Source organism: Sander lucioperca, chromosome 12, assembly GCF_008315115.2.
Source record: "Sander lucioperca isolate FBNREF2018 chromosome 12, SLUC_FBN_1.2, whole genome shotgun sequence".
Lineage (NCBI taxonomy): Eukaryota > Metazoa > Chordata > Actinopteri > Perciformes > Percidae > Sander > Sander lucioperca.
In genome coordinates, this window is record NC_050184.1 from 25,152,979 (window position 1) to 25,180,463 (window position 27,485).

Genomic DNA, 27,485 nt, shown 5'->3' on the forward strand with positions numbered 1-27,485 from the left:
ATATATGTACATAGTAGTCAAATGTTTATGTTTACCTTGTTTTAAGCCCTGTCTGTTTCTGTGTACTTTGAGAGCAACAAAAAGACAGTCAAATTCCCCTCTGTGTGTTAACACTTATTTACCATTAAAGCTGATTCTGATATGGATCCAACTAAAACACACACTTGGTTAGCTTCAAATACCATAGAATACTGTAAACTTTGAATTAATTTCAGAAAACTGAAAACAAGTCTTTAAAGGCTTAAACACAAATGCTTACAATAATTTGATACAAGGATCCAAGAATTGGAATATAAATAGAAATGTGATGCTTTGATTTTGCAAAGGTGACGTTTGGAGGGAATGTAACTGGATTTGTTTTTTAACTACTTAATATTAATTATTGATAATATAACCTATAAGTGTTTTGTTTTTTCTCAAAGGGACGTTGCTTCTTCCTCAATTTTGATTTTATTTTGGAAAGCACTACCGGAAGTAGTATATCCGCTACCTTGACATCGTTTCTGATTTGCTTGTGGTTCATGTTTTGTTAGCTAATCTGGCTAGCAGATGTCGACAGGTCGAATTTATTTTCAGATGAATATATGTGGTAAGGCTTTTGGTTTTTTTCGTGCGGAATCTACTGCTGATGATATGTAGCAAGTTAAAGCTAACGAATTTGGAAGCCAAAAAGTTGTGTTTTAATGCATTCGTAATGAATTAACTGCAGTGCTACCTAGCTAACGTTTGCTAACTGGAGCTTTCGATGAAGCCAGCAGGAACCGCCTTGACATTCATTTTTATCCTCTTTCATAGTGCGATAACTGCTAGAAACGTATTCATTTGAATTGTAAGTGTTGTTCTTATCGGCATTGAAATACACAATGACATGGGATAACATTACAGGATATTTGTGTTCTCCCTGCCGATTTAGATTTCGTTTCGTTAGCTTATGTTTGCGCTAAGGCCCGTGCTACTGCTGGGCCGATCATGTTAACCAAGCTGCCCACCGGTTAGGGTAGTGGATTTATACAATCTAACTTTAACGTTATTTGAGATGCAAATTATGTCTGCTGTTATAAGTTTAGCATCGTCACAGTGATGTCACTAACGTAGAGGTGTGTTGTTAACGTTACTGTGATAACGTCATCTATTTACTTGACGTGGATTAACAAAAAGAAAGAATACATTTTTTTATTTGACCTTGTCTCACCTGAAACTTGCAGTGTACAACGTATAACTGAGAACGTACTAAACATTTATCCAGCATCTGATCTACAGTTTTTACTAACGTTACTCCAATACTGATAGTATCCACTTTACTTTGTCAGCTCTGTCGTTTTTTTTTTTTGACTGTCACTAGTGTTTTATAGGATGGACTAGTGATTTGTGTCTCTCCTATGTGCAATTTCAGCATAAAACGGTTCAAACGCCACTCCTAGTAAGAGGGGAGGATGGCGCATCGACGTACCCCACCTCCGCTGTCCCAGAGGACTGAGTACCTGGAACCTGATAATGATTCCGACAGGGACTCTGGTGTTGGGGAGGATGATGACAGTTGCCATGGAGGCACAGTAACAGAAGAGAAAGACAACACGCAAGATGGCACGGAAGAAAACAGCGAGGAGGGAGAAGATTTTACAGTTTTTGTTGCCTTTCAAGGGAATATGGAGGATGAGGACTTCATTCACAAACTTGACACTATCCTCAGTGGGATACCAAACATGCTTGATATGGGTTAGTTTAATGTTGTTTAACTCTACTTTACGTTGGGGAAAAAACAGTACATATGCATTTGTTTGTTTTAAACCTTAACTGCTTATATACTGACAATTCTCAGATTTGTTTTCACTTTTACAATGAAGATCTTTTTGTTTATTCGTTGTAAACAATTCCAACATGTCTTGATTTCGGTGTGCTATTGTATTTCCCAGCAAGAGTTTTGTGTGTCCATCCTTTCCTTAGGGTTAGGTTTTTTTTCCTCTCCATCTTGTATACACTGCAATTGTAACTTGGATCCATTAAATGTCCCTCTTTTAGGCTCGGAGAGGCTACAGCCACAGCATGTGGAGCCGTGGAACAGTGTGCGTGTTACCTTCAACATTCCTCGGGATGCTGCTGAGCGACTCAGACTGTTGGCCCAGAACAACCAGCAGCAGCTCAGAGACCTGGGGATTCTCTCCGTGCAGATAGAAGGTAACTGCACAGCCTTCAAGCTCCATGTCACTTTAAAACAGTATGCAAGAGACAATATTTTATCGGCCTGTGGCACTTAAGAATAAAGCATACAAGCTAGGCCCTAATAAATGTTAATTATACATGTTCCCTCTATTGTTGTTCAGGGGAAGGGTCCATCAATGTGGCTGTGGGACCAAATAGAGTACAAGAAGTCAGAGTGAATGGACCAATTGGAGCACCTGGCCAGATGAGAATGGATGTTGGCTTTCCAGGTCAGCCCGGTCCAGGTATTACTTTACTGAATTGATTACACATTGTCTCTATACACAGTATACCAACTAGACTGAAACTGTGCTTGCATATTGGACAATAGTTTGTTTAGTAGTAGGGGTATGATTGTTTTCTCTTTTTGTATTTCTGTTGAGGGTTTAAAGTGATTAAATATGCACATATTTTTCATAATAAGGGGTTAGGATGGCTAATCCAACGATGGTTCCCACTGGGCCTGGCATGGCAGGTCAGGCTATGGTACCAGGCAGCAGTGGACAGATGCATCCTCGTGTTCCGAGACCATCTTCACAGACAGGTTCAGGTCTTTGTTTCTTGTACGTCAAATGATACATGATGTAATTTTGAATATCTTACAGCTTGGACAGTACAATAATGGAAATCTGCATCCTCCTCTCCTACAGATGTTATGGATCCAATGATGCCAGGCATGTCAGTTCAGCAGCAACAGCAACTTCACCACCAACAGGCCGGTCCCCATGTCTCAGGCCCAATGCCTCCTCAGGCTGCCCATCACATGCAGGGTGGGAGACCACTCAACCCTGTTGCACTGCAGCAGCTTCAACAACAACAACATCACCAACAGCAACAGGCCCAGCAGCAAGCTCAGCTCTCCCAGCTTGGACCTAGACCTCCATTCAACCCATCGGGCCAGATGGCTGTGCCTCCTGGCTGGAACCAGTTGCCCTCTGGGGTCCTCCAGCCACCAACTGCCCAAGGAGGCCCTGCCTGGAGAAAGCCCCCACCCCAAGCCCAAATGGTTCAACGTCCACCCTCCCTTGCTACAGTGCAGACTCCCAGCCACCCTCCACCCCCTTACCCATTTGGCAGCCAGCAGGCTGGGCAGGTATTCAATGCCATGGGACAGGGACAATTACAACAACAACAGCAGACAGGAGTTGGTCAGTTTGCCGCCCCCCAGCCTAAAGGCCCACAGGCTGGCCCTGGTGGTGTTGCAGGACCACCCAGACCCCCTCCACCACTTCCACCAACTTCTGGACCGCAGGGCAACCTCACTGCCAAGTCCCCTGGTTCCTCCTCGTCTCCTTTTCAGCAGGGTTCACCTGGGACTCCTCCCATGATGGCTCAGAGACCTACAACTCCACAGGGTTTTCCCCAGGGCGTTGGATCACCAGGAAGAGTAGCCCTCGGCCAACAGGGTAACATGCAACAAGGATTCATGGGAATGCCCCAGCATGGACAGCCTGGGGCCCAAGTTCACCCAGGTGGGTTACAGTTGGTAACCGTTTCTTGGTAGGCTGAAATGCAAATTAAAAAAGTTATTATGGGATTTTAAAGTACTCTGATGTCTACAATAACAAAATCAATGAATACTGATTACAGGCATGCAAAAGCGTCCCATGGGCTTTCCAAACCCAAACTTTGTCCAAGGTCAGGTGAGTGCCAGCACTGCAGGAACCCCTGGTGGAGGAGCCAGTCAGCAGCTACAGAGCAGCCAAGCGATGACTCACACAGGTAAAAGATTTGCTGTTTATTCATGCACAGACATTTTTGGCAAATATCTCTATTACATGTACTGAGGCAAGATATTTTACATTTGAGAAATGAACTATTCTTTGTCATGATATGCTCTTTGACTGATAGAAACAACTGCTGGAAAAACAACAACGACATGGCTACTGAAGCACTACCGCATCTCCTATTTGCGGTTAACTTCTACAAAACTAGTAACTACTGAAATACATAAAGATTTAGGTTTTTCCCACAGAAAACAGCAATTATAGAACCATGCTTAAAATGAATTTATAACTGTATTATTAAATAGTAATGGCAAAATGAATAGTTGTAGACCTGAAGTTTGAGATCAGCACATATGAATTGTTATCACCAGCACAGAAGATTGTTGAGACTGCAGCTAGTGGACTAAAATGGCAGGCCTAATTTTAAAAATAATAAACTGCAATGGGTCATCAGTTTACCAGCCATATGAACTACCAACATCAGGAATCACAGCTTAATCTAGTATTATTTTAGATTAGTAATGTTTTCAGTTCACTGTAGACTTGTTGAAATTGAGTAGCATAAAAAACAAACTTTAAAGTGATCATATTATATTTTGAATTACTAGTGCAATGCCTGTTGAAAACATGCAGGTTCAGAACAGGTTGATTGCTTTACCTGTGGTTTTGCTGCATGCAGCTTTCTTGAAACCTGCTCATCCAAACCACTTCACACTCAACACTGGGTTTTCTTGGTCGCCATCTTGGCAGTACCTGCCGTCGGCTAATCCAAATACGGGCAAAGAGGTGGAGCTTGGATGAAGCTGAGGCGGGCTGAATGAAGCCTACAGTGTATGCTCGCCTCCTGTGACAGCAGCCTACCTGTCACCCAAAGCAACACGCCCTTAAGTATGCATAAATATGCACTGCCATTTTTGGCACTTTAGCATTGGCTTCATTTTTCAGCACCGAAGGTTGCCACTTGGTCAGTTCGCAGAGCCCTGAAAAGCCCCGCTTCTGCACAGAGCGCTCCCTATGGTTTATTCAAAGTGTATTAATAATAAACGCGTGTCCACACTGCCCCAAATTGTGACACGCAATCTCATTGGGGACAAAATCGAATGACGGACAAGCCGGACTCTCTCTATCTCTCACTCACTCACACACACACACACACACACACACACACACACACACACACACACACACACATTCCTTCCTTGATAGTTAGATTTAGTTAAATTAGCTTAATTTAGAATGTCACTAATATTTTACCCCCTGCTGTTTCTTGTGGTGGTAATGCAACAGTCAAACTTGAACACTGTCAGAGTAACATTCATAACACAAACACATTAAGATTGCAGAATTGTCACATGAAACAACATTAGTGTACTTGGAAGAATTGGTGCTAGTGGTACATTTTGTTGCTGTTTTAGGAAAATTTAAAGAAGACACTGCACATTAGCCACCAAGTGTTTTTTATCACTTTAAAACTATATTAATACTTTGCTAATAATAATACTTAACTCTTAAAGTCCCAGCTGTGCAGTCTGTTGGTTGTTGACATTTAGATTTGATGAACTGCTATGATGTGTCAACAGCCTCATTTGACACGCCATGTCTTAACATGGAGTTAGCAGAAGGCATAATAGCTTATAACCTGTTGCAAAACCCATTAAACTGATTTAAAAAAATATATTTTCCCTCTCCATTTTACATCAGGAGCTCCTCCTTCAGCCTCCACACCAAACTCAATGCAGGGTCCACCCCATGCCCAACCCAATGTTATGGGAGTACAAAGTAGCATGGCAGGTCTGCCCCCTGGTACAACCGCTGGGCCTATTATGGGCCAGCAACAGCCTGGCCTCCAGACCCAGATGATGGGCCTCCAGCATCAGGTCCAGCCCGTGTCTTCCTCCCCCAGCCAGAAGGTTCAAGGCCAGGGTGGAGGTCAGACTGTCCTTTCAAGGCCCCTCAGTCAAGGGCAGAGAGGAGGGATGACCCCACCCAAGCAAATGATGCCTCAGCAAGGCCAGGGGGTGATGCATGGGCAGGGTCAGATGGTTGGAGGCCAAGGGCACCAGGCCATGCTCCTACAGCAGCAGCAGCAGCAGCAGCAGCAACAACAACAACAACAGCAACAAAACTCCATGATGGAACAAATGGTTGCCAATCAGATGCAAGGCAACAAGCAGGCATTTGGAGGCAAGATTCCAGCTGGGGTCATGCCTGGCCAGATGATTCGTGGCCCTGCTCCAAACGTTCCAGGTAACATGGCTCAGTTCCAGGGCCAGGTTGTACCACAGCAGATGACTCCACAACAGCAGCAGCAAATGGCTCAACTCCAACAACAGCAATTACAACAGCAGCAACAGCACCAGTTGCAGCAGCTACAGCAGCAGCAGCAGCAACAACAACAACAACAACAACAACAACAACAACACCAGCAGATGAACCAGCAACAACCCCAGGTTCCTATTGCTGGCAATCCTAATCAAGCTATGGGCATGCATGGGCAACAGATGAGGCTCCCTGCAGGTCATCCTCTTATCCAACAACAGTTGCAACAGCAGCAGTTACAGCAGCAGCAGAAACAACAGCAACAGGCGATGTTGCAACAGCAACAACAGGCAGCTCAACAACACCCACATCCTTTGGGAGATCCTAATAGTGGGACAGGGGACTTGGGGGTCCAACAGATGGTCCCTGATATGCAGGCGCAGCAGCAGCAAGGCATGATGGGGGGCCCTCAGCACATGCAGATGGGAAATGGCCACTTTGCAGGACATGGCATGAACTTTAACCCACAGTTCCCAGGTCAGATGCCAATGGGGGGACCCTGTGTACAGCCAGGAGGCTTTCCCGTCAATAAGGATGTAACACTGACTAGCCCACTACTGGTCAACCTGCTGCAGAGTGATATCTCAGCCAGCCAGTTTGGGCCAGGAGGAAAACAGGGAGCAGGGGGGGGCAATCAGGCCAAACCCAAAAAGAAGAAACCAGCACGAAAGAAGAAGCCCAAAGAGGGAGAGGGACAACAGCAAGTAGAGGGACTTGGGTAATAATTTGTATTTCTTACAGGTTTGTTTTTTCCATGGTGGACAGTTGAAGTATGTTGTATCACTGTTAAATGAATTCATTGATTCAGTGTCACCTATTTTTTTTCTTTTAGTGGTCTTGATGTGGCTGCTGGCATGGAGGATTCCGAACTACCAAATCTGGGTGGTGAACAGAGTTTGGGTTTAGATAACTCTGGCCAGAAACTCCCTGATTTTGCCAACAGGCCTGCGGGTAAATGACAGAATCAATTTTGGCAATTATTTTGTATCTGCTTTTTCATTTGTAGTAGTAACTTTACAGTATGCTTTACTTGTCAAAATGTGTACTTGAGTCCAATTTGTATATGTATGCCTCTCTACTCTTTACCTAGGCTTTCCTGGCCAACCTGCAGACCAGAGAGTATTGCAGCAGGTACCCATGCAGTTTATGCAGCAGCAGCAGCAGCAGCAACAACAACAACAACAACAACAACAACAACAACAGCAACAGCAGCAGCAACAGCAGCAACAACAACAACAACAACAACAACAACAACAACAACAACAAATGCAGCACATGCAACAGCAGCAGATACAGCAACAACAAATGCAGCAGCAGCAACAAATACAACAACAAATGCAACAGCAGCAAATACAGCAACAGCAGCAACAATTACAACAACAGCAGATGCAGCAACAACAGCAGCAGCAGATGCAACAGATGCAGCAGATGCAGGGTCTCCAGAATGCTCAAGGGCAACAGGGGATGACGGGGCCGCAGACTTCGGGTCAAGGCCAGCCCCAGATGCACCCTCATCAGCTACAGCAGCAGCAAACTCAACAACCACACCTGCAGCAGCAGGTATTATTATTATCATGTTCCTTAATGACAGCGTTTTGTTATGAACACAACGGCTTATCTAATTATGCTTCATGGTGATCCCCATTTTGAATTTTTAGCAACAACAGCAGCAGATGATGATGATGCTGAAGATGCAGCAGGAGCAGGCAAAGAATCGCATGTCCATCCCCCCAGGAGGGCAGCTTACTCCTAGGGGCATGGGCAATCCACCTGAGGTGCAGAGGCTCCCAGTCTCACAGCAAGGCAACATACCTGTAATGATCAGCCTTCAAGGACATGGAGGGGTACCGCTGTCACCTGACAAAGCCAGAGGGATGCCCCTGATGGTGAACCCACAGGTGAGGGCCATGTGCTCCAGCATATGTAAACATAATCCTGACATTCACATCTCATGATTTGAATTTTACTTGTGAGTGTACTATTTATTTTCTTAGGTGTAAACTCTACACTGTATTTGTTGTCCTTTCTAGCTTGCAGGCGCTGCGCGACGAATGTCCCATCCTGATGCAGGTCCTCAAGGCACTGGAACTGAAGAGGCTATTGCAGGGTCCCACCCGAAGCAGGACAGGCCTGGTGGCCCCGACATTGGGTTGCAGCCTGGAAATGGAACCCAACAGATGATGGCCAATCAGGGCTCAAATGCTCACATGATGAAGCAAGGCTCTGGTCCATCACCAATGCCCCAGCATACTGGAGCCAGTCCCCAGCAACAATTACCAAGTCAGCCTCAACAAGGAGGCCCCATGCCTGGCCTTCATTTCCCCAATGTCCCCACAACCTCACAGAGTTCCAGGCCAAAAACCCCTAACAGAGCCAGTCCCAGGCCGTACCACCATCCTCTCACCCCAACTAATCGTCCACCCAGTACTGAGCCCTCCGAAATCAACCTTTCACCTGAGAGGCTAAATGCCTCTATTGCAGGACTGTTTCCTCCCAAAATCAACATTCCTCTGCCTCCCAGGCAGCCTAACCTAAACAGGGGATTTGATCAGCAAGGTCTTAACCCAACAACACTGAAAGCAATTGGACAGGCCCCTCCTAGCTTAACTTTACCAGGGAACAACAACAATGGCACTGTGAGTGGAAATAACACTAACAACAGTCAGCAGCCTTTCTCTACTGGCACTGGAGTAGGAGGCACTGGCACTAAACAGGACAGGCAGTCTGGAGGGCAGGGTAAGAGGGCAAGTCCTAGTAATAGTAGGAGGTCAAGTCCAGCCTCTAGCCGTAAGTCAGCCACCCCAAGTCCAGGGAGACAAAAGGGGACAAAGATGGCCATCACCTGCCCTCCCCCCCAGCAGCAGCAGTTGGTCAACCCTCAGGGGCAAACCATGATGCTAAGCCCTACCTCAGTACCCCCAAGTCCAGTATCTATGCCTTCACAAGTGAGTGGGGCCATGGAGACACCGCAGACCCAGAGCCCCTTCCATGGGATGCAAGGTAACCCTGCTGAGGGAGCCAGGGAAAGTCAGGGAATGATGACAGTAGAGCAGCGACAGATGCCCCAGCCACAGTCTTTGAGGGAGTTATCAGCTCCCAGAATGGCAAGTCCTCGTTTCCCCATGCCTCCGCAGCCTAAACCTGACTTGGAACTGCAGGCTGGTACAGTCGAGAGGCACCCAGCACACACAGCATCTATGCAGGACTCCGAGGTCTCACCTACTCTCAGGTCAGCTCCAACCTCCCTCAACCAGTTACTGGATAACTCGGGTATCCCAAACATGCCTCTTCGGCCCATACAGAGTAATATTGGTAGGGATGTTATGGGGAAGGACAGCCCTAAGTCTGCTTTGGATCTAGAGAGACCACTTCACAGTAATTCCCAGAGTACAGATATGTCAGCTGCTGTCACTTCCACTGCCACTATAATTGAGTCGGAAGCTAAACCCAAACCTGCTGTAAAAATCCCTACCAGCAGTCCTAATTTGCAGCCTGCTTCAATTTCCAACTCGCAGTCTAGCCCTAACAGGACCTCTAATACTACCCCCAGCCTTAGCCAAAACCCCATCTCCAACCTTGGTGTCAATCCCAGTCCAAATATTAACCCAACACCTACCCTCAGCCCCACCGTCAGTACTAACACTAATGCCACCACAAGTGTAACCCCCAACCCAGTCACTTCCGGTCAGAGCAGTCCTGCCTCGACTGTTAGTACCAGTTCGAACTCCAGCTCTGCTTTAAACCCAGCCAGCTCAGCGCTAAACTCAGCCAGCTCAGCTCTAAAACCAAGCCCTAGTCCTAAACCTGTGACAAGTGTTAACTCAGTCATACAGATCCCTGCCTCTTCTAGCACAATTTCCCCCAGCCAGATAACTGTGTTTGTCACCTCTAACCCCATCACCTCCGCCCCCACTCCCCAGGCACCCACATCTATGGTCTCCACCATGGTGGCTGTCCCTAACAAGAACATTAGACCTCAGGACATCCAGCAGCAGGCCCCTGTCCCCCGACCTCCTCAGTTTATCACCACCTCCCCTGTATTTATCAACCCAATTTTCCAGGTCCCAGGTGCATCTGTGGCTCCCAATACCACAATGGTATCACAGTCAGTCACCATGGTGGGGCCTATTCAAGTGCCCACTACAAACCTCCAACTTTCTTCTGCCCCAAGCTCCACCCAGTCCTCATTGGCTAACATGACCAGCACTCAGCCTACCAGAAGTGCTGTTGGACAGGTCCAGATTGCCACTAGTGTGTCCTCATCAGTCCCAGTTGGTACTCCCCCAGTTCCCAAGCAAATGAACCCAGGGGCTCCCAAAACCGAAAATCTAGGTGAGGCAGGTTTTGCTCAGAAACCTATTCCTCCAGTCCGGCAGCCATCTCTCCATCCAAGCCCTTCAACAACATCTCCCTTTCCGCCACCCCTGGCTTCTCCTCCTCTCTGCTCGAGTCCTGGGGCTGCTAACACTATTCGAAAGAGCCCCATGTCTCCATCTCCCACTGCCCAGCTGAAAAGTAAACCTGGACAGGCTGCTGCAGCTATTTCTGGTACAGCTGACTCCCAGCAGAGTCCTGTAGAAAGGTCTGCGCAGGGGCCCACCGGGGCTGTGCCACCACAGAGCTTTCATCCTCCTGCTAGTCCTGCCATTCAGATTGAGACACTAGCTCCTCAAACTACTACTACTGCTGCTGCTCCAAACACTCCACCTGCTGTCTCCTCTCCAATCCCAGTTCCTGGCCAAGTGGCTGTTCCTACTCAGATTGTTACCCAGGCTCCAGTGCCTGCACCAGCTTCAATCTCAAGCCAGGCAGTAACTTCTCAAGCTCCTATTGTCACTGTAGTTGGTGCTACCACAGGTGTCTCTTCTGCTACCCTCTCTACGGTTGCTCCCGTACAAAGTCCCGTACCGTCCATTGTTGCTGGATCTGGACCCGCTCTGAAGGTTTCACCTGCCACATCCTCTCCAGTTGTTAACCCCAGCGGAGTTTCACCAGCTCAGCCTGACCCTCCAGCTATAGAGCCCCCCGTGCCGCCAGCTGCTGTATCTGCTGAAACCACTCAGACCACCCCAGGTAAATGTACAACTATTAAGTAAACAGGATAATGACCATATTCTGGCCATGATCCTTGGTAAAGTGTCATGCAATCTTAAGTATTAAGCTTTCCTGGGTTTGTACATTTACAAAAAGTATTTAGTATTCCCGAACTGTTTTTTTTCTTGTTTTAAAAAGGAAAATTATTGCTTTGTGCAAAACTTTTGCTAACTGGGGGTGACAGTGGAGGAGAGATAGTTGCGCAAGCCTTCTGCTCAACACCTTTTATATACATTTACAAAGCCACTCTATATGTGGTTTTAGTTGAGCAATCGGTGATACATATTCCTAACTAATAATTTGTGTTACATATTCAAATGTGTCAGTTGAACTATTTTATCCTTTTTCCCAGCACCTATTCATCAAGATGTCCCACAGGCCCAGGAACCTGTTGCCAGTGAGAAGATGGGTAAGTGTGGTCATCTTTGTTTTAAGAAGTTGTTAAAAAACGCGTATTGTGTATATGTGTATTTAATATTAAATACAAAAGAACAATTCCATATTATCTTATATGAGCCACTTGGGACTAGGTGGCATAAAATTAACTCTTGTTTTTGTCCTGTTCAGGTGAAGAGGTCTTGACAGGTTCTGAGCAGGGGTAAGATTCCTCTTAACATTTGTATTCTTCTTTTAACTACTATGTTGTTGATTAGCTGTGTAATGCTTCATGTGCTGGGGTCTATGAAGGGAGTTACTATTGATCTCTGAAAAGTTGGCCTAGTCTTAAGTCCTGTGTTCTTGAAGGGGAAATGCGTAGACATTTCTAACTGTACTGAAACTCAGGGAGTTCATTTGGTTGTCCAAGGAGGTACATGGCGAAAACAATGAGCCACGTGGCCTCAGCACTTGGTATGTATGATTGGCATGCAACAATATAAATATTCTAATGCATGTCAGAAGTTTAAACAAAGAACAGCCTATCACAAATCAAATTGCACCACTCCACTGACCTTTTATAGCCACTTCTCTTTTCCTGGGGTTTGTCATATATATGTTAGCCATGTTTGTTCAGCACAGTTTACAGTTTGCCGCTGTTTTTCCACTTCTATCACAGATGGGCAAAGAAAAGAAAGACGCCCATCAACTTAGTCCCAAGGTATGTATTTTAACATGTTTGTGCTGCAAAGACACAAGCAGTCATGTCGACGTAGTGGATGCTGTCGGGATGAAGACGGACAGCATCTGTGGTAGACGAGGAAAAACAGCAGAGTCCTGAGTGGTATTATATCTTTCTCTGAGTAGAGCAGAGTTAACTCACACCCTTGCATCTTTAGTAACACATCCGTGTGTTGTCCTTCCCTTCTTGTGGTTGTTTTTCTGTCTGGTCCTCCCAGGGCTGCTGTGGAGAAGCCCAAGGGACCGAGCAGACGCAGCTCCCGGGCAGAGAAGGAGGTGGAGGAAGAGCCAGTAGCAGACAGCGGCATTAGGAAGAGATCAGCCAGGCCTGGCACCAGTGCTGCTGTAAAAGGTAACGCAAACACACAAGCAGCTTTAAAGACAGAATATCTATTAATAGAGCTCAACAGTGACCGCCCACTTTTTTTCGGCTCTGTCTCCGGAAGTGTTTTTCCCCATTCAATTGTTTCATTGATGTTTCGAAAACTGCTTATATATAGAGTTTTAAGGCTGGAACCAAGCCAACCAGCTACGAGATGAATAGTGAGCATAACACATTTGATTGGGTGCAAAAAACATTTTGAAAACCGCAAAAAAGGCAAAGGTACAAGACCGTGTATAGAAACTATCATAGACTTCAATGGTAGAAGCTCGCTCTAGCCGTTCGCTTTCGCGGGTATGGTAAACGTTTCTATGGTAACAGCGACTTGGACCAATCAGACGTTGCTGTTACGCTTAGGATTGTGGGTAGTGTAGTTTTTCTCCATTAAATCGCAGATAAAACATGTTTTTCTTTAAAACAAGGTTGATTTCATACGGACTTCTAGCTTCTACAGCGGCCGAAACCTTCGTTTCACAACCACGTAGCTCGGAGTCAGTCTACCTCGGATGGTTTAGACATTATGACTGATATTCTAAATCCTTATGGAGAAAATCAATGGGATTTTTACTTCCGGGTTGGCTGTGGGACTGTTGAGGTCTATATGCCTAAGCTATACACATGGCATTACTACCTTTTCCCTAATACACTTGTATACGCTTTTTTAACAGAAACTGGAGCAAGCCCCACCCAGGCCAAACGAAGGAAGTCTAAATAGGCACAACTCCAGTTGTGGCAACCTGTGAACTGTACTGTAAATGTTTTTGTTTCCCGCTGTGAATCAGTCGGTTTCTCTGTCCCAGATTATGAATTTTCAGTGGAGGAAGAAACCATGTACAGATCGTTTTAAAAAGAATGATGCTATTGTTTTGTCAATGCTATTATGTGAGATTGTAGTTAGAATGTGTGCAATACCGTGTGTGTTTGTGGGAATGTGCTTTTTATATTAAATGCTGGATTAATCATGTGAAGACTGATAATGGAGTTTGCCATGATTGTATAATTATGTTGTAAAACTGAATTAAATTTTCTACTGCTTTTTGTTCTGTGAAACTGTGTAAAATGATTCATGTATAGTCATTAGGTTGCTGATCATTTTAAGGGCAGTCTCTGCTTGCTAATTCCTACCAGAACTGCATTAAAGTACTGTATTATTGAAAAGCACTAGTAGGAGGCGGAGTGTGATGTAAACAGTCAGGACTGCATTTAGGTGAAGAGAAGTTAAAGTCCTGACAGAACACGATGCTCGAGGATATGTATCCTGTATGAATGTAATAAAATAATGAGTGTAATTTGAAAGGATGAAGTATCAACATTGACGTAACCGACTTGACATTTTGATACTGGTTCAGGTAGAGACCACGCAGAGTATTTTCTCGGCGTTCAGGTCGGTGTGAGCATGCGCAGTCAGTAAATGTTGGGACTCCATTCCAGTTCCAGTCTGTCAGTTAGGGTTCCCTGAGCCTCGCATCCTGAACAGCTGTCTACTGTGATAACTTCACCTGCTTTATAAACAAAAACAACTTGGCCATGAGCGGAGAGCATGGACATGGAAACTCTCAGGTACCTCTTGGTCAATAATTTGTGGTTTTTGGTCAGTTTGTGTTTATACCTTGGTAATAACAGAAGTATTAATCGTCATGATATGAAATAATGGTTAAGAAACGTTAGCTAACGTAATAAGTTACGCTGTTCTCTTTGTCATTTTAGTGAAAACTTTGAAATTATGTGGATTATATGCATTATATTGTAGCAAATTGCAGGGTGGTATGAAACTTGAATAACCGATCAACCGGCATTTTCTAAATTGAAATATTAAAATCATATTTTTTCACCATTTCCAGGTCAATTCTGGATCTAAAGGATGCGGTAGGTCCTCTGATGAGGATTTTTATTCATATTGACTCTTATTTCTAGTCGGAATCGTGCCCAGTCTACTGTTAGTTTTTAAAGGACAGAAATGGCGTCCCAGAGACTAAGTCCCTTCTCCTCCACTCTCTTGCGGCTATTGTTCAAAAAGAGGGTCCGAAATGCACACTTGCGACTCTCGGTTTTTTAATCTGCTTGGGTATTCCGAAAGGGCCTGGCATCGTGTTTATTTTGCATGCTTTGATTTGATTATATGTACGTGCAATTGCAACGAATTATGAAGCCGAAAGTGGCAGAATTGGGGCTGAGGACTTAGTCTCTGCGCCATTTTCTTTTTCTGTATGTAACAGCCAGGGCGCCGATCATAGGGCCAACTGTCTGCCGTGATATGGAGGCGAGAGCTGGGAGCTTATCGCCTCTCCCTGCCCGTATCTCACCACCAGCTGCCCTCTGCCTCCATCTCTGTGCTAGAGACATTATATCTGCATTGCCAACACTAAATGCTCACACATAAGTTTAAAACTTCAAGACACAGAAAATAAAGTTGCACTTCATTATTAAAAGCATAGCCTTGAGCAGTCATTTTTGCACAAATTTAAGCCTCCACACAAGAGTATTAGTTACCCAAGCAAAGTTGAGAGCACTTTTTTCTTGGAGGCTTAATTTGCTGCCTGATGTTATGAAAAGCAAAGCAGTCTATGGGAATTGATTTGGTTTATAATTGGGGATGTGTGTTACTGTTTTATATATAGCAGATAATACCCGTTATTAAACTGCCATAACAACAGGGCGCCACGAGGTGATGATCAAGCCAAACTAGGTTTACCTCGGGATGGATTTTACTCAGCAGGATACATTTTAATATGTAGACCCATAAAATACTTGTTACAGCCTAATCATTTGACTAGGTGCACTGAGAGCGAATGAGAGTATGACAATTCCTTTTCATCTCAAGTACAATCCCATATTTTCTATTTAAAGAGCTAAGCCTACATCAAAAGTTTGATAAAAGCCAGCTGAAAAAAGCTATTATGTATAATATATGCGACAAATGTTGTGAGAATATTACAGTGATCTTGTGGCAAATACTAGTATAACAAGGTTACTATCATTATCAAGTCCCTTTTTCTTTTGTGAGGGAAATACCTCTAACATCACCATACAGGTGTGTCCTGGAGGATGAAGATGAAGGTTGAACCTCATCGGGATTGTGGGTCAGCTACAACAAATTTGTGTTGGGAGTAATGCAGGGCACTGAGGGCTAATTGTAGTGTAACTTTCAAGAGTAGGGTGGTGGGATATAGAAGACATATGGAGGATGTTTTTTCTCTGTCTGCTAGTGTTAATACACTTCCGAGCTCAAATAAACAGATGGGGCATCTAAATCGATTCTCATATATACACATTGGGAAAATATTTTTATTATGATTCTTTTGTGTGCTGCTAAACATGTTTTATCTTTGTATCCTAGACACCCACAAACATAAAGACAAGCACAAAGACAAGGAATACAGACACAAAGACCACAAGAAAGACAAAGAGAGAGAGAAATTCAAGCACAGCAACAGGTAGGATATCTTCCTATCATTTTTTTGTTGACTGGACTCGAGTAGATGTTTTTGCATATTAACGGACCAATGCTGCTGTCTACAGTTCCTGAAATGATAATCTTTCAGTATTACCATTACTCATATCCTCCTATAAATTCTGTTATGAAGTGGTTTTTTAAGTTTAGTTTTTTTAGATATTTTTTGGGCATTTTAGGCCTTTATTTATTTAGGACAGCTGAAGACATGAAAGGGGAGAGAGAGGGGGAATGACATGCAGCAAAGGGCTGCAGGGCGGAGTCGAACCTGCGGCCGCTGCGCTCGATAGTGTTTTAAGCCACCAACGTCTCCTTCCAGGCAGCACTGCGACCGTTGACTTCAAGGCACCTAACCCTAACCTTAACCCTAACCATAACCATAACCATTGCCATTGCCTAATCCTAGTGCCTTCCAGGCAGCGCTGCCTGGAAGGAGACGTTGATGGCTTAAAACACTGATAAACGGCCGCTGCGTCAAGGAGTAAACCTTTATATATGGTATATGGAGCCTGGGTAGCTCACCTGGTAGAGCAGGCGCCCATGAAGTGGTAGTTTTACCGGTCATATCTGAATCTTTATTGTGGGGGATCATGACAAAGTCCATGCATTTGGATACAGATTCTTTCAACAAGAACATAGAAGAATCACCTAGGGTACAGCTGATATAAATGAAACTAATAGAATGCTGCCATGTTAAATCAGCAAACATACATCACAAGGACTCCATGAAATCTACTTTTATGAATGGCATCTGCAGAGCATTTGTAATTTGAACCCTTGTGGGACAGTGGTTATGTTTTCATTTTTGTCTGGTTCAGTCACAACTTTGGCCATTCTTATTGGCACTTGTCCATGACACTGTAATTGTTTTTATTTGCTGGTGGCTGGTGCTTTGTCGATGACATCTTTTGTGTCTGCGCATCTGGACCACGTCTGACCTCTTGCACTTGATCTCTGACCTCTGTGGCTTCTGTGTTCCAGCGAACATAAGGACCACTCTGAGAAGAAACACAGGGACAAAGAGAAGCTGAAGCACAGCGACGGCAGCTCAGACAAGCACAGGGATAAACACAAAGAGAAAGACAAGGACAAAGAGAAGAGGAGAGAAGAGAAGGTGTTTAGTGTAAATATTATGACATGTTTTGTCATCATGACCATTATTATTTTGTGACATGAACTTCAGCGGTTAAAGTACATTTTACTTATCAAAAGACAGAGAGAGATATGCTAATATATTTCCCCCCTGTTTCTCACAGATCAGGTCATCCCATGTAGACAAGCCTAAAAAAGAGAAAGTAAATGGATATGTAAGGTAAACAGCATTGCTCTGATGTGAAATGAAAGTAATTATAAAGCAGTTCTGGCCATAAGTTACTCTGTAAAAACATTAACTTCAAGCTTAACCATTGCTTGGTTATGATTAATAGGAGATTGCTAAACTAATATGTAGTTAAATGTCTTTAATATGTGACTTAGAGATACAAGCCCTTCTGCCATTAAGAGCGAGCCTGAAGAAGACAATGGCTTCTACCCTTCTCCCCAACACAACAAGACCTCCAAACGGGAATATGATGATGAAGAGTGGGTATCATACAAATTGAACCAGATCTTTACTTTATGCTTTGTAAAAAAGGCCATGCCCCTGACGCTTCATGGTCTGTCACTGTCTCTTCTGTAATCTGAGATACCATTATTAGTATAAGTTATTATCAATACATTTCTTTACAGATTTGTATACAAGCCCAAAAAAGTCAAGACAGAGCATGACAAAAAGGCCAAGAAGAGGAAACATGAGTATGATGAAGATGATGAGGATGATGAGGTTCATTACGTTTTTATTTAATCATTATTTTGGTGAGTACATTTTCATGTCTGTCTGCTGATTGTGTTCTCTCGAATGAATCTGTTCTCTTCACTTGTTTTAGGACATCAAGCCCAAAAAGAAGACAAAAGACAAGAAAGGAACAGAAGGAAAGAAAGCCAAGAAAGAAGAAGAGGAGAAGTGGAAATGGTAAGATAACGTCAGGGACAAATTGTTCTTTTCCTCAGGAAATTACACAACAGACAAAGATATAAACAGCTACTATATATGCCATATTTGTCCTTTCTCATGGGTTGTATTTTTGTTGTTTGTGGTGATTAGGTGGGAGGAGGAAAGATCTACAGATGGATCCAAATGGCGCTTCCTTGAGCATAAGGGTCCAGTGTTTGCCCCCCTGTATGAACCTATGCCTGACAAAGTCAAATTTTACTATGATGGTGAGACTGTCTGTGGAAAAAAAATATTATTAATAATTATAACATATTTTTGGTCAAGACTATGATCTGATGTTTCTGTCTTTGTAGGTAAGCCTATGAAACTCAGTGCTCCTGCTGAGGAGGTAGCTACATTTTTTGCTAAGATGTTGGATCATGAGTACACCACTAAGGACATCTTCAGGAAGAACTTCTTTAAGGACTGGAGGAAGGTGAGGAGATAAGACATATTCAAGTATCTCGAGCCAGAATCTACAGAGGGTGTATACCGTGTAAGTATTTAAGTTTGTGCATGCTTCAGATGTCTTCTCTTTAATTTCAGGAAATGACATCCGAGGAGAAGACAAAGATCACCGACCTGAACAAGTGCAACTTCAGTGAGATGAATGAATACTTCAAGGCCCAATCAGAAGCTAGGAAACAGATGTCAAAAGAGGAGAAACAGGTAGGCTTGCATTCATGCAGACTCTCCCAACCCTAAAAAACATCATGACAGCTCTCATTGTATTTTCATGTTTTTATACACTTTGTAGAAAATCAAAGAGGAGAATGAGAGACTCCTCCAGGAGTACGGTTTCTGCTTAATGGACAACCACAAGGAAAGGATCGGAAACTTCCGCATCGAGCCACCAGGCCTGTTCCGAGGACGAGGCGATCATCCGAAGATGGGCATGCTGAAACGACGCATCAGACCTGAAGACATCATTATTAACTGTAGCAAGTAGGTCATCTCACCACCAATGTTATGACCACCCTCACTGCCATGGATCTTTCCATTTTAGTTTAGTTTTTGGATGCATATGAAGAACACAAAACTCTGATGGTAATAGTATGTCTAGTTCTGAGTTGTTACCACAAGGTGGCCCTGTCAAACCATTGTAGGTGAGGTTACATAAACTTAACTTGTAACCTCTGATGTGACAGAGCCACAGACATATACCTCACATTCTTTGTCCTGCTCTTAACCCCTCTATCCCTGTTGAACCTTCTTTCCCTTCATCTTCCCTTCCATCCTCTAACTGCTATGTTGTGATTGCTCGATTTATTTATAGAGACAGTAGGAATAATTTTCTTTTTATGTCTGTCACTCCGTGCCTCAGGGGCAGTGTGTGAGTGTGTGTAGAAAGGCTAATTTGTACCATTGATTTGATTTATTTAGCACATGTTAAAAACAAAAACAAAAGCAAAAAACAGTGTTACAATAACGACGAAATAGGTTTAAAAAAAGCATGCAAGGAAACCCAGAAACCCCTCAAGGGGCTTGACATGTTGGGTTCCCTAAAATAATTCAACGAAAGGTAGTATATAGAAAATAAAGTCATTCAGACGCAAGACAGTGTATTTGCTACATGCGGTATGTACAGTATGCTACATGTGGACATGCCGGCGATGTCTCGAAGGTAGTCTGTCCTGTCAGAGTATGCTGCGTGTGTGCAAACAATAACACGACCCAAGGAGGACATGTCGACACCCACATACTGGTCATAATGGGGTTTGTTTTACAGTGACATTTCTCTGTACACTATTATTTCATAGCTGTAGTGTTTACAATATAATGTTAGTCCTAGACTGGCCCATTAAAATGAAAATAAATCCCAAATACTTTATGGAAGTAGATTAATTTCAGGTAATAAGTGCCGTTTAGTGTACCTTAATCAACGCACAGGTACAAACACCGTGTCAGTGGACACTGCACCCAGCTAAACATACATTGGGAACAAGCTGAGGCCTAAGATTTTCTTTTAAGATAATTTTTTGGGGCATTTTCAGCCTTTATTTTGATAGGACAGCTGAAGACATGAAAAGGAAGAGAGGGGGAATGACATGCAGCAAAGGGCCGCAGGTCGGAGTCAAACCCAGGCCCGCTGCGTCGAGGAGTAAACCTCTATATATGGGCGCCCGCTTTACCAACTGAGCTATCCGGGCGCCCAAGGCCTAAGATTTTCATTGCCAATGACCACTTCTGTATTGTTGTGCACATGATCAATAAAGAACCTTAAACCTAGCTGTCAACACATTTCACACCTATTTCATGGTAAACCTGCCTCTTTTATGTAGAGACTCGAAGCACCCTAAACCTCCCCCAGGAACAAAATGGAAGGAAGTTCGCCATGACAACAAGGTAACCTGGCTGGCATCTTGGACAGAGAACATTCAGGGCTCCATCAAGTACATCATGTTGAATCCTAGCTCCAGGATCAAGGTACCTGTGCTCTCACACCTTTTAGCTTCAACCCTAAAAGCCTGACTTAATCCTAAATGTAAATATTTCACCAGTTATTCCTTGATGAAAAAAATGATCCATCTGTTTTCCTATTGAATAAGCAATTTGTGTGTTTGGCAGGGGGAGAAGGACTGGCAGAAGTATGAGACTGCTCGGCGGTTGAAGAAGTGTGTAGATCGCATTCGTACCCAGTATAGAGACGACTGGAAGTCAAAAGAGATGAGGATCAGGCAGAGAGCTGTGGCACTGTATTTCATAGACAAGGTAAGGAGAACTACAGTAAAACTGCAATGATAAAATACAAAAAAATAATTTCTTGCAAACATCATATCTTTGATTTGAACTAGTGATGCATATGAAAAAAGCACTGGATGGAGAATAAAATTTACCATAAGAGTAAGGTTCCCCTCAATGTTACATTGCACCTTTGCAATGAAACGCTGAAATGTACAGTTTTAATTTTACTACAGACCCCATTTTATCATTTCCATTAACCACAAGGGCTCCCTTCATGAATACAGGTATATTCAGATTTCTCAGATTTTTTGTTTTGTTTTTTTTAATTACAGCATGTAAACATATTCTAGGAGAAATACAAAATATAAGTATGAACCTGAAAATGAGAATAATTCCCCTTTAAGTCTTGGTAATGATAACGATGTGTGACCATGTTTCCCACTTGTAGCTTGCACTGAGGGCAGGCAACGAAAAGGAGGAAGGTGAGACAGCGGACACAGTTGGCTGCTGTTCACTGCGGGTGGAGCACATCAAACTGTACCCCAAGATGGACGAGCAAGAGTATGTGGTGGAGTTTGACTTCTTGGGAAAAGACTCCATCCGCTACTACAACAAGATCCCCGTGGAGAAGAGGGTAAGAGTATGGGAAGGGACAATGAGTAGAGGAATGTGGGAATGGAGGGAGAGAAGAGAAGACAGAACTGATTTTATGTGGTTTTATGAGGGCGGTGTCAGGTGTTTATTTGACAAATATGTGAATTTAGTGTTAATGAGGTAAGAAGTTGGTACACTCAGGAGGATGTTTGCACAGACAGGTGATCAGGCATTGAAAGCTTTCAGTCAGCACTGCCTCAGACAGTGGTATGTTTCCTGCTTTTACCGGAGCAGACACATAAGCACACACACACACGTGCACGCAGACATACACTACACATGTTTTGTTGTCAGTCATAAATTCTTCAATACGCCCGGGCACCTTCTATTTGGCCACACTTCCTCTCTGCGTCCCCACTTCCACATAGAAATACATACAAAAGACAATTAACCTGTAATAAACCACAGAAATAATATAGCACCCCCATTTGGCAGAAAAGGGTTGTGCATCCCTGAACACTTAGTCTGAAGTCATAAATGTAAGTGATTTCATGCTAAAACACTCTTTTCTGATTTCCTATCAGGTCTTTAAAAACCTCCAGCTGTTCCTAGAGAACAAGCAGCCTGAAGATGACCTCTTTGACAGACTGAATGTAAGAAACACACATGAATATATGCCTCCGGGGCTTCAGTCTATATGAAATGTTTTTAGTTGCAACACTTGTTTCACTCTATTTCCTCTGCCTCTCCCATCTGTACCCTCTTTCCCTCTTTTCATTCTCGGTGTCCCCTGCAGACTTCTATTCTGAATAAGCACTTACAGGAGCTGATGGATGGCCTGACAGCCAAGGTCTTTCGTACCTACAATGCCTCCATCACCCTGCAACAGCAGCTCAAAGAACTTGCCTGCCGTGAGTGACAGCAGCTTCAGCCAGTCACACTGTTTCAGTGTTTTTTTCCTTAAATGTCTATGGAAATCTGAAAGATTGATCTTTAAATGTGCAATGAATTGCACAAAAGTGTCTGGAAAAGTATAATAGGAAAAAGCTTTATGGACCAGTACACATTGGTTCTCAACAAATGATTCCACATGATGTAATCTAGGTAATAATTATATTGTTTATCAGCATACATCAAATTAAACACCCAAAGAATAATTAAATCCATCCATTAATTTAATATCGGTAAGGAGTTCTAAAGTGTAAAATTGATAGAGAACTGTTTTTTTGCAGAAATGATTCCCTTCAATAATGCGGTATATGTGAATAGGATCTCTTTGGAGTTCATTTCTGACAAGGACAGATAATAAAGAAAAACCTCCATGTAAATAAAACTGCCCGCTCTAGATCTTCTCCAACAGGGGAATAGTACAACAAAAGGCTTTGTAATAGAATGTTCAACATGGAATATAAATTCAGGTACAATAAAACATACCTGACAGGAACAAATAATAAATCAGAATCTCCATGTAAAAAAAGAAAAACACCCCATCATCTACACAAATGAAATAAATAAAAAACGTGAGTGCTAGCTTTGTTTACTGTAGCTATAATCTTGTAGTGTTGAGCTATGAAAAACACCATTATAAGTCCAAGTACGCTGAAATATATATCGACAGGTTAAGACAGACATTTTGATATTGGTGAAACAAATATATAGCAGCCAAAATTAATTTACATTTGGGATTGTAGAAGTAGAGATAAAGGAGATGGGGCTGTGAACCCTACAGAAAAACAGTGTACACGTACTAACTTTAGAAGCCTTCTCAGTCAGGTTATAAGTATATTTTGACAGATTTTGTGTAAACATTATTAATTAACTTAATTTACTGTACATGACTAAGACTTATTGTGCCTTTAAATACATAATCACTACAAAATTTGGGTCAGTGATTTCACAATTTCAATAATTTGAAACTACTTCTCCTACCTTGTGTAATTGTTGGTGCTCTAGCTGATGACAGCCTCCCAGCTAAAATCCTGTCATACAACCGTGCCAACCGGGCGGTGGCCATCCTCTGTAACCATCAGAGAGCTCCACCCAAAACATTTGAGAAGTCCATGCAAAACCTTCAGACCAAGGTAAGCCCCTGTGTTCCAACATTTCTTGTTTGTTTGTTTTTGTCCCTCCACAAGCTATGATGTCTTGGTATCTTGAAGAAAATTGGGATTCTTTTGTCATTATGAAAAATATAGATGTTCCCTCTCTACGTGATGCAGATTATTTACTTCACTCGGCGCGTGTTTGTTGTAATTGCAGATCGACGAGAAACAGAATCAACTGTCAGCAGCCAGGAAGCAGCTGAAGGCCGCCAAGGCTGATCACAAGGCTTCCCATGATGACAAGAGCAAAAAGTAAGAAAGCCGGACCACTGCTAACCAGTGTGAGAGACGTCATGTCATGGTTTTATCCGTTACTTACCTAATTAAACCAGGTGGAATGTAAAGCCACAAAGTTGTCTTTGTACAGACTTCTAAACGTCAAGGTTATGATGTTTAGGACATCTGTTTTTCACTCAATCTCTATAATTCTTCCTCTCTCTGTGTCTTTGTGTCCCTGCCTGTATACATCTCTGTATGTCTCTTTTTCTTGATCTATCTTTCTTCTTCCCTCTGTCTGTCTTTGTGTCTCTCTCAGGGCTGTGGAGTTGAAGCGTAAAGCTATCCAGAGGATAGAGGAGCAGCTGATGAAGCTCCAGGTTCAGGCCACAGACAGAGAGGAGAACAAGCAGATTGCTCTGGGCACCTCCAAGCTCAACTATCTGGATCCACGCATCTCTGTTGCCTGGTATTTATGTGGCACGGCAGAAGCTGTTTACCTCTGTTTATTAACTACTAACAATTATTTGACTACAGCTGTCACTACAGTAAAAAAAAACAAAAAACAGTGACCAATGAGTAAATGAGTAAGCCGCCTACTGTTTAATAGGCCAGCTTTCTATGGGTGGGTGCGCGGGGTGCATATCTATCTTGGTGACAGAAAGGCAGGAAATACTCTTGCATTGTAGGAAAAGGAGCAGCACAAGCAAAAAAGCTAACGGCTGCAGAAGGAAAATAAGAGGAAGAAAAGCGTGTGAGTGTGAGGAACAATGGTGTTTGTTTCTGAAAGCCAGGGAGCGTCCCCAAACAGCACTCCTTCCTCCATGTGGGAAGTCAATGAGGAGCTGACTGTGGCTGAATGAAGGGACCGGCCACAGAGAAGGGGAACAGTGGTCAGCCCTCCCTAACCCGTGCCCCACAGCTATTTATGGAGAGCCTCCTCCTCAAGCACAATGGATACAGGAATGCTCCATGTTTCGCCCGATTGTAAGGCCCCCCCCCGTAGGGTGGTGCACAAAATTAACAAGAAAAATTACGAGGTAGCTAGCTACCAAAAATATTATGATTTATTTTTTCAGAAAATATCACTTATTACATTATATTACATTTACACAATTATATGTTTATGTTTATATTACTCATTGGCAGTCCATTCCGAATTGTTTGTCACCACCTTTTTTTAGTAGCTCCTTTATTCCTGCTTCACATTATATTGTGGAACAGTAGCCTCTATTAACAATGCACTTAACAGTCAAGCACAGCTTGTGTAAAACTTAACATTTTATTGTAAACTGCTTTGATCATTGTTCTAGTGTGACCTTATTACAGACTTAAAAAAACAGGATGACAGTTCAATCCAAAATGGGAACACAGGCGTGCCTTAAAACTTGAACAATTATCACGTAGGACTCACAGGATCCCTTGGTTTTAAATACATTTCTCAGTTTAAGTGCATCTTTGTGCATAACCCCGGAGTAAATTTATGATGTTGCTGCATTTTAAGACAGAGAAGTCACTTGTAGTCCCTGCTCCCCCTCCAATGGTATGGTTTGCAGGACAGTGGCGAGAGACTGATGAATGATGGTCTGTCCAGTCAGAAAGCTCGAGGCCAAGTGCTTCTCAACTTAGTGTTCAGAATACCCACCTATAAATAAAATTAAAAATAAAATCTCCAACAGGCCTTTTTCACTGCATACATTTTGACATGGTCATTGCATGAAAAGCACAGGTGTTACTAATAACATTAAGGATGGCTCTGTACTGTTAAAGTGTCCCAGTAAGCCGTGACAGTGAGCCACCATACACAATGGACCTTTTTACAGCAGACATTTTGGCATGTCCTAACAGGAAAAGCACAGGTGAAATCACATACATATAACATTAATAATGAGTGCATTCCATTTAGGTAAGCTAGTTTCAGGGTACTGGTATTTTGCATGCTTGCTCACTGGTATTTACACTTAATGGAACTGAGCAATTGTTAATTAAATTTGTTTCACCTGTGCTTTTCCTGCTATGATGACAAGTCAAAAGGTCTGCTGTTTAAAAGGTCTCTACCAGGACCCTATCATATGATTAAATTAAGGTTGTATTATAGATTATAGAAGATATTACAATAATATAGTAATACGTAGTGAAACCTTTCCCAGTTCAATATAAAAAGCAGTAAACAAGCAATGGTCACTAATCAAGTCCCAACAACATTAATGCAATGCACATGAGCCGAATAGTTTAAGACTTTCTGTTGACAACTGACTCACTGTCACTTCTTTATGGAATTCCCTATGCAGTGAATAGTGAGCAGTGTTGCAGCCAGTGGGTGGATTAGCTCAGTCATTTGTTTTGCCCTTAACTGGTCCATCTTCCCTCCTCTCCAGGTGCAAGAAATGGGATGTTCCCATTGAGAAGATCTACAACAAAACCCAGAGAGAGAAGTTTGCCTGGGCGATTGACATGGCTGAAAAGGACTATGAGTTTTAAACACACTTAATGTTTTACCTTTTCGAAATATGCCTTTGATTGTAGAGATGGTTTGTAGTGGATGTCAAATGATTCCACCGTGTGGTTACTGTAGGGCTGTGAGGACGAAGCTTTGTTGGAACTGTGACCACAGTTTAATAATTGTGCTGTGTATATATATATATATATATGAATTGGCTGTGAATATAGGAAAATAACTCCTAAACCATTTGACCAAGCTGCTAAAGGGCAACTCACTTTAAAATAAATGACAGTAGTGTGTATGTAGCTGCAGCTGCCCACGATCAAACACCTATAAACACATTAGTATTATATTTAGTCAGACACAACTGTACTGAAATTTGTAAGCCATCAGACTTATTGAGACATTCTATATTCTCATAGAATAATGAAATAATAAATGTTTGTATGGAAGACTGTGAGGAACGACGAGAGATAATAGGATGAGTTTCAATTTGTGGAATTGTGTGAAAGATTGGTACATAAAATTAAAACAAACACATAAAACGTAAAATTACAGACTGATGACAGTGTGAAGAATATAAAACTCTAGGACTATGCTTATATAATTATTAGCACACGTCATCTTTTTTGCATTTAGTTTGATTATGTTGTTTATTTCAGGGATGTACATATTTTAGTCATTTTTCAGTATCTATGATTCAGTGTTTTATAAAATGTGTGCTATATGCATTGTCAACAAGAAGCTCTTCATTGTTCATATGCAACATGTGTGTATCTGTTTCCACAGTTTCACAATGGTGACATTCCTCTTGGTTACTTGAAGCAGCTGAAGTAAAGCATCATGTTTTGTGTGCCAGCGCTAAAAGAGACTGTTCCTTCAGACAGAGACATTTTCTAAGAGGGATGTGGATTTTGCCAAAAAAGATCACAGAAGTCTATCATTGTAGTGTGCTGTTTGTATTGCTGTGATTAAGCAGAAAGTGGCCTCCTTAATTTCCAAATGTGAATGGATATGCTAGCTTTTGTCATTAATATTTCTTGCTATTTGATTATTTATCACACAACTCCAGATTGGTTGAATGCTTATTGTTTTGAGCTTTGTAGTTTTCAGAATAAAACATCA

At 42.8% G+C, this 27,485-nt stretch overlaps 2 protein-coding genes across 9 annotated transcripts; both read left to right on the forward strand.

The window, feature by feature from the left end:
- The first annotated feature begins 457 nt into the window (after positions 1-457).
- Positions 458-13,887, forward strand: ncoa6 (nuclear receptor coactivator 6). 8 transcript variants are annotated; one of them, XM_036008184.1, is made up of 18 exons: positions 458-589; positions 1,394-1,716; positions 2,020-2,175; positions 2,322-2,444; positions 2,624-2,749; positions 2,850-3,671; positions 3,790-3,921; positions 5,628-6,963; positions 7,078-7,196; positions 7,336-7,805; positions 7,904-8,143; positions 8,276-9,975; positions 10,009-11,318; positions 11,692-11,748; positions 11,907-11,937; positions 12,394-12,435; positions 12,674-12,807; positions 13,506-13,887. In XM_036008184.1, the coding sequence occupies exons 2-18, from the start codon at positions 1,434-1,436 to the stop codon at positions 13,550-13,552; spliced, it is 7,128 nt and encodes a 2,375-aa protein (XP_035864077.1). In that variant the 5' UTR covers positions 458-589; positions 1,394-1,433; the 3' UTR covers positions 13,553-13,887. The 8 variants fall into 8 exon arrangements, with proteins under 8 accessions (XP_035864077.1, XP_035864078.1, XP_035864076.1 ...); XM_036008185.1 differs by having other exon boundaries at positions 7,336-7,412; positions 7,452-7,805; positions 8,276-11,318; XM_036008183.1 differs by having other exon boundaries at positions 7,336-7,394; positions 7,428-7,805; positions 8,276-11,318.
- Positions 13,888-14,011: 124 nt separating this feature from the next.
- Positions 14,012-26,642, forward strand: top1 (DNA topoisomerase I). Its single transcript, XM_031316526.2, has 21 exons — positions 14,012-14,397; positions 14,679-14,703; positions 16,175-16,271; positions 17,270-17,402; positions 17,545-17,600; positions 17,765-17,869; positions 18,017-18,110; positions 18,214-18,299; positions 18,432-18,547; positions 18,635-18,756; positions 18,867-18,989; positions 19,078-19,265; positions 20,603-20,747; positions 20,889-21,032; positions 21,454-21,639; positions 22,184-22,252; positions 22,396-22,510; positions 23,553-23,680; positions 23,859-23,953; positions 24,237-24,386; positions 26,296-26,642. Exons 1-21 carry the CDS (start codon positions 14,365-14,367, stop codon positions 26,396-26,398), a joined length of 2,313 nt encoding a protein of 770 aa, XP_031172386.1. The 5' UTR covers positions 14,012-14,364; the 3' UTR covers positions 26,399-26,642.
- The last annotated feature ends 843 nt before the right edge of the window (positions 26,643-27,485 follow it).